Source organism: Anastrepha obliqua, chromosome 2 (assembly GCF_027943255.1).
Source record: "Anastrepha obliqua isolate idAnaObli1 chromosome 2, idAnaObli1_1.0, whole genome shotgun sequence".
NCBI lineage: Eukaryota > Metazoa > Arthropoda > Insecta > Diptera > Tephritidae > Anastrepha > Anastrepha obliqua.
Window position 1 is genome coordinate 34,072,666 of NC_072893.1, and position 12,811 is coordinate 34,085,476.

The 12,811-nt window shown below is 37.5% G+C and overlaps 1 protein-coding gene across 6 annotated transcripts in view; it reads right to left on the reverse strand.

Moving 5' to 3' along the window:
• Positions 1 to 12,811, reverse strand: part of LOC129239273 (AMP deaminase 2) — an 86,413-nt gene that overhangs the window by 36,252 nt on the left and 37,350 nt on the right. For 2 of the 6 annotated variants that reach the window (XM_054874657.1, XM_054874656.1), the window contains one exon: positions 1,753 to 1,936. In XM_054874657.1, the coding sequence (XP_054730632.1) occupies positions 1,753 to 1,936 (184 nt within the window). Of the gene's footprint in view, positions 1 to 1,752; positions 1,937 to 2,643; positions 2,740 to 10,765; positions 11,386 to 12,811 lie in introns of those variants that run through there. The other 4 variants (XM_054874655.1, XM_054874658.1, XM_054874659.1 and 1 more) reach the window with 4 other exon arrangements.

Below are 12,811 nucleotides of genomic sequence, written 5' to 3' on the forward strand. Positions count from 1 at the left end.
AAAGAGCATCGCGCTCTACCTTTTAGTTCTATATATATATACAATATATAAAAAGAGCTTTCAAGTTTTATTTTATATGGACAAAAAACGGAATTTCTAAAAAACTAATTGAAGTGTAAAAAATGTTTATTTTTGCTGAGGTCCTACGTATCGGTTGGGACTATTGAAATTGAAAACTAAAAGGATTCATACCATCGGATACTTTGTGGGCTTTTACTTATTTCACTTTACCAGTTTTGCTTTTAGGCTGATCATTTTATTTCATAAACAAATTTTATTTCGACTTTAATGGAAATGATTTTTTCAGATACAGTTATGAATAAATTACTATTGCATAAAAGGTTGAGAGTGGTTAAGTGGTTTTGACAAAAGTCCATAGATACCATAGATATACCTATGCATATATGTAAATAAAGGGTGATTTTTTAGCTATTATCTTTTTAAACAGTTGGTTTAAACAGCTGACGCACGTTTCGTGTTTTGTTTCAATATCAAACATCTTCAGTTTGGTCTATAATTTAACCATGAATCGTCTTACAAACGAACAACGCTTGCAAATCATTGAATTTTATTATAAAAGTGCGTGTTCTGTTAAGATAGTTTACCGCGCGCTTCTTCCATTTTATGGTCAGTTTAATCCACCCACTGAAGCGGCTATTCGAGCTATTGTGACTAAATTTAGAACTAAATTTACATTATTGGACATCAAACCACCAACACGCTTACGTAGAGTGCGAACTGAAGAAAATATCGCAGCTGTATCGGCCAGTGTTAATAATGGCCATCAATTATCGGTTCGTCGCCATTCGCAGCAATTGGGCCTCTGTTACTCAACAACGTGGAAAATTTGCGAAAGGATTTAGGTGTGAAGCCTTCCAAAATACAGCTGGTGCAAGAATTGAAGCCGCAACGCAGAATTTTTGGTGAATGGACTCTTGGAAAGTTGGCTGAAGATCCACTTTTTTATCGAACAATTGTGTTCAGCGACGAAGCTCATTTTTGGATCAATGGGTACGTAAATAAGCAGAATTGTCGATTTTGGAGTGAAGATCAGCCAGAAGAATTGCAAGAGCTACCAATAATTCCAGAAAAGGTCACAGTTTGGAGCGGTTTATGGGCTGGAGGTATCATTGGACCATACTTCTTCAAAGATGCTGCGAATCGTAACGTAACTGTAAATGGTAAGCGCTACCGTGAAATGATATCCAACTTTTTTTTTGCCCAAAATGCAAGAGCTTGACTTGCATGACATGTGGTTTCAGCAAGACGGTGCCACATGCCACACAGCACGCGTAACAATGGGCTTGTTGAGAGGCGAGTTCGGTGAACATTTTATTTCACGTTCGGGACCTGTCAATTGGCCACCCAGATCGTGCGATATAACGCCTTCAGATTATTTTTTGTGGGGCTATGTGAAAGCTCATATCTATTCAGACAAGCCTGCTTCAATTAACGCATTGGAAGACAATATTAAAGCATTTCTATGTGAGATACCGGCCGAAACATTGGAAAGAGTATGCCAAAATTGGACTAAGCGGATGAACCATTTGAAGCGCACTCGCGGTCAACATTCGCATGAAATAATCTTCAAACATTAAATTATATGGACTGTACTATCGATTTAAATAAAAATGTCATGCATTTTTCTGAATTTTACGTGTGTTTTTTTTTTTTGAAAAATCACCCTTTATATACGTTTTAAAACCATACCTACTAATTACCTACTTAAATTTATTTTCGAGTGAAACTTACGTTGTGGTTATGGACTCATTTAAGTGTCTCTGTATTTGTAATTTCTTCTCAATCTGTTCGATAGGGAATTGCGGTACTTCATAGGGGGCTGAGATTTCATTAGGAAGCACATCGTCGGCGACTTCACCGGGCACCGGTGTCTTCACCTGTCTTGCCGCTGCAATAGATGTGGGAGAATCGGAACCTGAAATTAAAGTTACAAGAAAAAGGAATATATAAAACGCCAGTCGAACACTAAATGAAGAAGTATAAGCAAAGGAAAGCAATTAAATGTTTAAAACTACTTCAACCAAGCTAAACGCACATGAAACTTTTAATGCTGTACGTCTTAATTACTGCAAAGAATCGCCTGCAATTACTGCCGGCATTACTGCCTTCAGAATGAAATTCTATAAAACGTATACGTTTCGCAGCTCATTACTGCCATTGTTGTTGGCCTATTTCTTGCACCACAAGAAACATTAAGCCCAACACAATAAATTAATAGCACTGTGGTAAAGTCGGACACGAATCTACTGCCTACAGAGAACCCACATTTGGCACAAAAATCAATATATCACTAACGGCAATGCGGCACTCGCATGGCATGCACAGCATTACCTCACCACCATTCGCTTGCAAAAGTACGCGTGCACATTTTGCGTGTTCTCCTTTATTTGCCTTTCGCATTTTGCGTTGGTGCGATACAATCACCTCGCTGGTGTTGCTGCTGTCTTTGGCATTGGCGTAGCGGGGCGTGGTGTTTGTAATTGGTTGCCATGCCATGTAATCGAAATAGGACACATTCGAATGCTATCCTAACATCAATTAGTCACTTTTTTAATTAATTCAATTTTACTGATAAAATTTGCTCGTTTAGCAACAACACTAGAAAACATTAGTCACTCTCACCAGTAACTTTTAAACCAAATAGTTTTGCATCAACCAACAGCCGCTGCGTAGAGTCCATTCGATTAAAATTCATTTTTAAGTGCTATTTGTAAAGTTGCTTTATAGAGTTGTTGATCGATTTAAAAACTACAACTTACTAACAAACTTGTATTCGATTATACGAGGAGCTCCATCACTTCGCTATGTTTAAGGCGTATTTTGCCGATAGACAGATGGTTGGAGTGATAAGTGGATGTGATAGGCAAGTTCACGGATGGTGGAGAGTGGAATGCATACAAATAAACAAAATAAAATACTAATAATCGCTGTTGTTTTATTGACCTATTGAAAATAAATTTGAGCTTTGTCTTGATTGCTTTAGTTTCGTTTGTAAACGTTTTTGATTTCTGATCCTATTCTAAAAAAAAAAATCTGATACAATTATTGGAAATTTAATAAATAATAATCTCTTCAGCTAGATTCAGACTCTTAGCTCAGAGAGCGAATTCCTTATCACAACAAAACACATACATCACATCATATGATAGTCAGAAGAAATGCTACAATATCATATCAATTCTATCACCTTACGGCACGGCATGCAATATCGGGTTGTTCACATCATCGCACAGCAAATCGTATTCTTCATATCATATCATATCACATGACGTCAGATGATGATCAAAACACATCATATCACATGACATCAATCGTATCGTATGATGATCAGACAGACGTTTGCACGACAGTCGGTTCTACACTACCGGAACGATCCGGACTTATATCCGGCCTACAGCAACACTATCACTACAGCAGCATTCTCCGTACATGTATGGGGAGTGTTTATACTGCTACAAAAGCCATATACATATGTATTATAATATCGTATCACTTCTATCGCGGCACAGAAGTCATGTAATATGGGATCCATCACATCCCTGAATATATATTATATATATTAGGGCGGGTCGATTTAAAAATCGCTCATTGCTCTGTGAAAATCGTGTTCTAGGGATCAAAATAAGAAACTTTGTCGAAGGAAGGAAAACGAATTCTGATCTCCCCTAATTTGGGTGGAACGAAAAATCCCACTTTGACCCATTTGGAGTGCTCCAATCGAGTCCAAATGTATGACCGACCCCCACTAACTTTGGACGGCCGATCCACCCATGCCAGTGGCACACCCCCTGGAACTCCCCTGGGGGGTTCCCCATACAATCATTTCAAAATATCACCATTTTTGGCCTTTACATGAGAAAATAAACTAAAAAGTTCGACCCAAATTGGGGGACATCAGAATTCGTTTTAGAGGTATGGTTCCTTCGGCAAAGTTTCTTATTTTGATCCCTAGAATATGATTTTCACAGAGCAATGGGCGATTTTTTTGCCTCCCCACAAATCGACCCGGCTTAATATATATATATATATATAATTGGCGCGTACACCCTTTTTGGGTGTTTGGCTGAGCTCCACCTCCTATTTGTGATGTGCGTCTTGATGTTGTTCCACAAATGGAGGGATCTACAGTTTCAAGCCGACTCCGAACGGCAGATATTTTTATGAGGAGCTTTTTCATGTCAGAAATACACTCGGAGGTTTGCCATTGCCTGCCGAGGGGCGACCGCTATTACAAAAATGTTTTGGTGTTTCACCGAGATTCGAACCAACGTTCTCTATGTGAATTCCGAATGGTAATCACGCACCAACCCATTCGGCTACGGCGGCCGCGGCCACATCCCTAAATAGCAAATCACATTATTTACACCATCATCATATCACATCACATGATGATTAAAATACATCATATCACATTGTTCCTATCATATCACATCACTTCATATAATGACCAAACCATATCATTTCACAAGGCATCTATCGCATCACAAAAAATCATATCATATCACATTCTTCACATCACATCGTACCACATCACATGATGATCAATGCTCAAAGCTCATTACATCCCACATATCACAAAAAATTATATCACATCACATGCATTACACCAGACTGAGCTGTATGCTTGTTTCCATATCACACATACGCAGATGCAACACATCACATCATAGTATAGCACATCACATAATATAATATCACATCCCAGCCAATCATATCAAGCCGTATCCGTTTCGTATGAATCAAAAATATCGTCTCGCTAACGCTCACATCCGTCCTTTCATGTGATCAACAGGTCGTTAACCGGCTCTCAGCGAATTTGAAAGCGTCAGTTGATTGGCTGACGTAACCGGGGCCATGACACCGCTTTGTGTACGAAAAAACTGAGATTGTGTTGGTGACATACGAAAAAAATCAACACAGTCTTCACTCATGTTTCGTCGTTGCCTTCTGAAGAACGACTGATTGGACGAGTATGTGAATACGTGTGAAATGAACGGGCAGAATTCTGCTGCCGAGTACCCAGGGACGTGGCAGCCGAAGTTACTCACTCAATTTCGTTTTACACTATAGCTGAAGGCCCAAGGATGATAGATTACCAGGTTTGCTCGATAGGTATGGTGGAAAGAAAAATTTTGGGGGTAACTTTGGAGTCAACTAAGGATGGTAGATACCAGATTAGCTCGTTAGGTATGGTGAAAAAAAAATTTTTTTGAGGAGAACTTTGGATTCTACGTCATTCGCTTTGTGTTTCACAAAATTTAGCTTTAGCTTAGCTTTAGCTATCATCCTTGATACTTTCAGGCTTTGTTGCATACGCCGTTGTCTGCTGCGATTGGGCATTACAATTTTAAATAAAAATAATATTATTATCAAATATGGTATAACTAAAAAGGGGCAAATAAGCAGTTATTTAACACAATAATTAATAAAACTCCGATAATGCTTACAAATGTAAATAACGCGAAGAAATGTCACGCCTAAAAATTATCGTGTGGAGTGGCCTGCTTCTAACGGCTATAAAACCTGAACAACTCCGAAAATCACAACGAAAGAAAGAGCTGATGTGAAGTTCTAGCGTTATACAAAACAAATACATACTAGTATTACAAGTACAATAAATCATATCGTAACCCATTTATATCAACATTTTACAGTACATCTCATCAGATCACATGATGGTCAAAACACACCACATTTATCATGTCTCATGGTGATTTATGATTGATATGATGTGTTATCATATCACATCACATCGAAATCGGGTCAATGTCATATCACATCGCACGACTTATCAAATCATAGCAAAGCAATATTTAAAATAACAGAAAATAATTAAAATAAGTAGAACAAATCTGCTGTTGTACTGATACCACCAATTCAGTGTGCCTTAATACATTTTTTACATTAATTTCAAAATATTTTCATCAACACGTGCCTTAAAAATAATAATAATAATAAACTAATTCCTAATTTAAATTTACTGCTATGTAACCTTAGCGCGGTTCATTTCGTATGCGAAAAACGTACGAAAAATAAAGATTTGTATTATCAACATTATCAACAAAAGAGTCGGAAAAGCATTGACATGAGTTTTGATCCTTAAAAATAAAACTCAAAAATGTTAATATATAAAAATCACAATTAAGAGTTATTTAATTTATATTTGAACATTTAAAGGGTTTTTCAATAAGAGGTGTTATTTTGTTAAAAGATCAATGGTTTCGTTGCTTGTGTGGCACGTAGCGCCGTCTTGTTGAAAATAAATGTTGTCCAGATCAATACCATTCAATTTCGGCTATAAAAATCGTTAATCAATCTCTCGATAGCGCAATCCATTGACCGTAACTGTTGCTTCAGCTTCATTTTTGAAAAAGTAAGGTCCAATGACTCCGCCGGACCATAAACCGCACCAAACAGTCACACGTTGAGGATAGAGATGCTTTCCTACAATAACTCTCCGATTTTCTGAGCCCCAGATCCGACAATTTGACTTGTTGACGAAGCCACCGAGGTGGAAATGGGTCTCATCATTTCATGCATTTCAACGACCCAATCAGATAAGACACGACGTTGTTGATGATCGGCTGGCTTGAGTTCTTGTGTTAACTGGACTTTATAAGCCTTAAGACTCAAATCTTTATGCAAAATACGGTGTAATGACGTTTGTGGAATGCCTAATACCAAAGAACGACGAGGAATGGACAAATCTGGGTTTTCTTCTAAACTTTCGGCTACAACAGAAATTTGTTCGGTTGTTCTTGAGCTACGTGCACGGGTTTTATTCTTCACATCACTAACTTGCCCCAATAGCTCGAATACAAGATGGTACAAAATTAACCATCAAATTTTGTTTTTGAATAACTTTTTTACTAAATAAAAACAAACAATTTTGAGTGATGGAAATCTTTATTTTGCCCCTTACGCGGTTCAGTGCTTGTCGGTTCATATACAGGAGCTGCCTAGTTCACAAGTGTCATATGACGACGCCATTTGAAAAAATTATAAGCCTTCCGATTGGGAATTTAATTTTAATATCAATCCTATGCTTCTATGTACGACGAAAACATACTGTGAAAAGCACTTAAATTTTGTGCTTCGTTACCCAGCTCACCAGGATTTTGAGCCTTTTTTAGAACTTTCAAAATAACAAAGTTTTTGATAGAAATTAACGATAAAATTTATTTCTGAAGCTGACTTTGATATTAAGTTCAAAATCTATCAAAATCAAACAAATCTTATCCGAAAATGTATTTATTTACTATAAAAGTATTTATGAGTGAGCAAAATCGGAACACCCTAAATAAGTATGTATATGTACGAACGAACAAAATATTTATTAATAACTTTTTAATCAAATACGAGTACAAGAACTAATTGGACGTAGTAGCTATGCAGTAATACAAGTTATGGAATTTGTATATTCGCTCGCAACTCATCAGCTTCTGGTCAAGTGATAAGACAACAATTGATAAGCAAGATTTGAGTTAATGTACGCAAATATATAACAAAAATTAAGTATATGAAAGCAAATTTATGGTAGAACCGCTTAATTTGTATAATTTTTAAATAGACTTGGGCACTGCAGTTGCTTGTTTATCAACGTAAAAGGTTTAGTGCTATGAGGGCCAAACATTTTTGTGGAATTTGACTAGATACTCCCCGGTATAATCAGCTATGGCTCGTCAGTTAAAAAACCGTAAATATTTACTTAATGAAGTAAAAGTAAGTATGAAAATAGGTGTATGAGTTGAATCAAATTGGAAAGCCGGTGCTTGGTTTTCATTATAAGAGAATCATAACTTCAATGTTATTCGGCATGCATGTTGCATAAAATTAAAATTTGAACCGCGTTACAATATTTTCAAATGCTTTAAAATTTATATTCGGTATTTTCGTTAACGCTTTCATCTCAATAGAAGTTCTAAATTTTCCAGATGGTATTCAGATGTGAGATATATAGATTTAAGTTTTTCCAATGTCATTGCCTTTCAGCGGAATGTAGCCTAAGAAATCAAGAGATGAATCCAAAGAAATGCCATTTTTTGTTATTTTGAAGCCAGTAAACTTTAAACGCACATTTAAGTGTGCTCCGTCCAATCCATAAGAAGGCTGATCGTGCAATCTGTGCCAATTACCGTGGGATTAGTCTTATCTTATATCGCCTATAAGGTTCTAGCGAGCGTATTGTGTGAAAGGCGGAAAACCCACCGTCAACCAACTCATTGGACCTTATCAGTATGACTTTAGACCTGGAAAGTCCACGATCCACCAGATATTCGCAAAGCGGGAAGTCTTGGAAAATACCCATGAAAGGAAAATCGACACACACCATCTTTTCGTCGATTTCAAAGCTGCATTCGACAGTACGAAAAGGAGTTTCCTGTATGCCGCGATAAATGAATTTGGTATCACCGCAAAACTATATTAATACGGCTATGCAACGACGTTGCTCAATACCAGCAGCGCCGTCAGAATTGAGAAGAACCTCTCCGAGCAGTTTAATACCAAACGAGGTTTCTTTAAGATGATGTTGGAAAAAATCGTGCGAGCCGCAAAATTTAATCACTCAGGCGCAATTTTTTATAAGAGCGTACAATTTAACAACCGCCCTCTTCGATCTGCCTTTTCCAAAAAGGATAAAAAAGCAAAGCGAATGGGTCTGGTGGTAAACGAGGAAAAAACGTAGTACCTCCTGTCATCAATCACACAGTCGGTGCACTCACGTATCGGCACCCACGTCACTGTTGGCAGTTATGATTTTGAGGTTATAAAAGTCTTCGTTTATTTAGGAACCAGCATTAACACCAATAGCAATGTTAGCCTTAAAATCCAACGAAGAATCTCTCTTGCCAACAAGTGCTTCTTCGGACTAAGTAGGCAACTGAGTAGTAAATTCCTCTCTCGATGAACAAAACTAACACTCTACAAGGCTCTCATCATGTCCGTCCTAACGTATGGCGCAGAAGCGTGGACGATGAGAATATCCGATGAAGCGTCCCTTGGAGATTTTGAGAGAAAGATTTTGCGCAAGATTTTTAGACCTTTGCACGTTGGCAGCGGCGAATATCGCAGACGATGGAATGATGAGCTGTATGAGCTTTACGACAGCATAGACTACATTGCTACATTGGGTCATGCCGTCCAAATGGATACAAACGCTCCGGCTCTGAAAGTATTCGATGCACCAATTAAGAACAAAAAGAAACTTTCTACGCTCAACGCGTGGACGTAAGATGGGTGTGCAAGTTTTATCCTTTTACTTTCAACCAATTTTTTTTCTTTGAGCTCGATAACAATTGGTGTAATTTGGACCGGCGAGACTTGCTCATATAAATACTTGAGCCTGCGCTTAGTATGCAGTTTTTCCAAAATACCCTTAACTTTATCGAGTTGAATATTTTGCAATGCCAGGTTATTCTTGAATTCGTTAGATTTTGTAGACAATTTGCACAATACATCAATAACACCTTCGATGAATTAAACAACTCAGCACTTTCCGTGTGCCCAGTTGGCAAGAAAATGAAGACCCGAAATTTGGCCTCTAAAGTGTTAATATTACCCATAATTTTTTTTGCGACAAAATCTTCCGAATTACTCACACAAATACCGAGCATGTTTCCAATGTGTGCAAATTTAATTGGGTTTTTTAGTTATATTAAACAAAATTAAATCTCTTGATTACATTCTTGTTAAATTTTCTGCTTCTTTGCCTTGTACAAAATCCGCTTTGTTAATAACAAGACTCAGATCATTTTTTTCACATCTACCAAAAAAACCATTTACAATATCAAAATCTTCTTCTCCAACTGCCGAAGAACTAACGAACTAACTTAAAACTATCTCTGTTGTCCTATTCCCAATTGCATTCTTACTATGTAAAACGCGCGACTGAAAAATAAATGCATGCGATTTATAATGCCTACAAATCTTTATATTCTTTTCTACAATTTCACGATATTTTTTACATCTGTCGGTATTTGATAACTTTGCCCTTTTATTGTTATTAATTGCTTTCTTTCTTTCTCTATATTTTGACAACTTATTTGTCAATGCCTTGATCACGCCATCTCATGGCGAGTGTTCATCAATTGGCCCCGCAACGGCAGGTTCTTAGTTTACGCTAACAAGCCAACCAATCTGCATGAGCTCTAAACCAACATGCGAGATGCTGTCGGAATAACGCCGCACAAATTGGATCAATTCATGAGAAATTGGACCGACCTCTTGAAGCACTGAAACGAAGCCGCTGCGGTCATTTGAATGATGAGCTGTTCCATGTATAATGGCATTAATGTAGCTTTAAAAATAAGAATTAAAACTTGTAATCCCTATATTTTACATATTCTCTTTTATACTTCAATTAGCACTTACTACCAACTGCACAGTTTTTAAAGCAAGGCGAATTTATTAAAAGTGGTATCGGTAAATCAGCTGATTTATTTTTTTCTTTCGCCGTGTCCATGTGGCTGTCAGCCCAGAGTGAAACAAGGCGAATTCATTCTTTGTTTTCTACTTTACCTATACTTTTCTTTGACAAGCAAACGTACAAAATATTGTTGTTGGTTTAGTGCCACCGCCTTTAATGAATGTGCCTTGTTTCAAAGCATAACTTAACTGATTGACTTGAAATATAATTCATAGAAATTTCGTAAATTTTCAACACAAACTTGGCTCTCCGGTCTTATAAGCTCACGAACGTAAACATTTATGCACGAACACATTTATACTTCACTAACACACTTACGTATGATCGCCAAAGCTCCAGGTCCTGATATTGAGCGCAAAATATTCCGATTGGTTGTCGTATAGGGATAACGGCCTATTCGAGGTTCAGCGCTTTCAATCGAATCCGTTGAGTCTTGTGCTTGTAAACCACGGAAACTCATTTTTTAACACTTCACTGTTTTTGTTTTCGTTTATTTGTAGTACAAATTTTTGTGGTAACGATTTAGATTTTTACGACTTATGCAACAATTGCAAATTTAGGTTAAAACACTATTTCACTTTAAATTTTGTTTATTTATTTGAGTTTTCCTTTAGAGTAGACGACTTTTCTTAAAATTTATAAGATAATACGAAATATGAAGACATATTATTTAGATGCCAACTGCCGCCCCACGAAGCGTTAAAACAAGCTCGGAAGCAAAATAAAAACGACTTAAGGGCGCTATTTTTTCCTCGATAGCTGTCTGGCCGATGACGACGCACGACTAATACACGTTAATTCGCTTTTTTATCATTGTTGACATGCAAAGCTTTATTTTGTGTACGGAATTTTACACAATTTTCACACCTTTTCTGATTTTTGCTTTTAAAATTGTGTTGCTATTGCTATCATTCCCTTATTTTGTTTACTTATATCGGCTGATATATTTAATGTCATTGCTTGTATATTTTTTTTGGGGTTTTTGATTGATCGTTTACGCTTTTTTAGCTATGCAAGTGCTGCCACTTTTTTTGGTTTATTCGAATTTTATTTAATGAAACGGCAATTGCCATGCATTCTTTAAAATATATGAAGAAAAAGTAGTAGAGTAGTAGGCTTTGAAACCAAGACCGCAAAGTAGTAAAACACAAGTCACCCAGATAATGGCTTAAATACGATCTTAAAGAATAGAATGGTTTCCACGGCAGGCAGTTCTATGTTACCGGCATGACCTGGGTATACATATGTACAAGGTGAAGTCCAAAATAAACAAAACTGAACTAAAAGAGAAACGACAGGAGCTGATAACTGAGAGTATATTTATTCAAAATAGTCCCCTCTGGCCTCGATACAGTGTTTTGCGCGATCTAAAAGCTTTTCGAAGGACTGTTTCAGGTCATTGGCCGGAATGTCCTTCAGGATGTCGGTAAAAGATTTTTGGATGGCTTCTACGGACGAAAAACGTTGTCCTTTCATGGCCAAATGCGATTCTCCGAATAGGTAGAAGTCACAGAGAGACATATCAGGCGAATACGGTGAGTAATTGGTGGTTAAAATGCGAACTCTAGTCAAAAAATCAGTCACATGAGTGAATCGGTGAGATGGTGCATTATCATGTAATAATCGCCAGCTTCCTCCTTCGCGGTATTCAGGGCGAATTCGACGAATGCGATGCAACAAACGTTTCAAAACGCCAAGACAGAAAATTGCATGGACGGTTTTACCCGTCGGCAAGAACTCCTTGTGGACAATTCCCTTGGATCCGAAAAAACAAATGAGTATCGACTTGATTTTTGACTGATTGATTGAGCAGAGAAGTGCCATCAAATTTTGTTTGCGGAATGAAATTTCGGCTGCGGAAACGTTTAGCATGTTGCAGAAGGCATTTGGTGATTCGACCATATCGCAGAAAAATGTTTAGAAGTGGTACAAAGACTTCAAAGAGGGTCGAGAACGTGTTGATGACTTGGAGCGCTCCGGACGACCATCGACGTCAACAGATGACCAACATGTCAATAAAGTGAAGGAGTTAGTGCTCAAAAATCGTCGGTTGACTGTTAAAGACCTTACTGATATGATCGGAATATCAGAAGAATCTGTAAAAACCATTTTGAAAGACCATTTGGGCCTACGAAAAGTCAAATCTCGTTTGGTACCGAAAACTCTCAATTTCTTGGAAAAAAGTCGTCGCGTTGATGTGTGTGAAACGATGCTTCCAGACTATCAGGACAAGCTCAAATGCATCATTACGGGAGATGAGACTTGGATTTATGCTTAAGACCCTGAAACAACCGACCAATCAAGCGAATATCGTGCTAAAGGCGAGGCCAGACCGTCAAAGTCGTTCAAAAATAAAGGTCATGA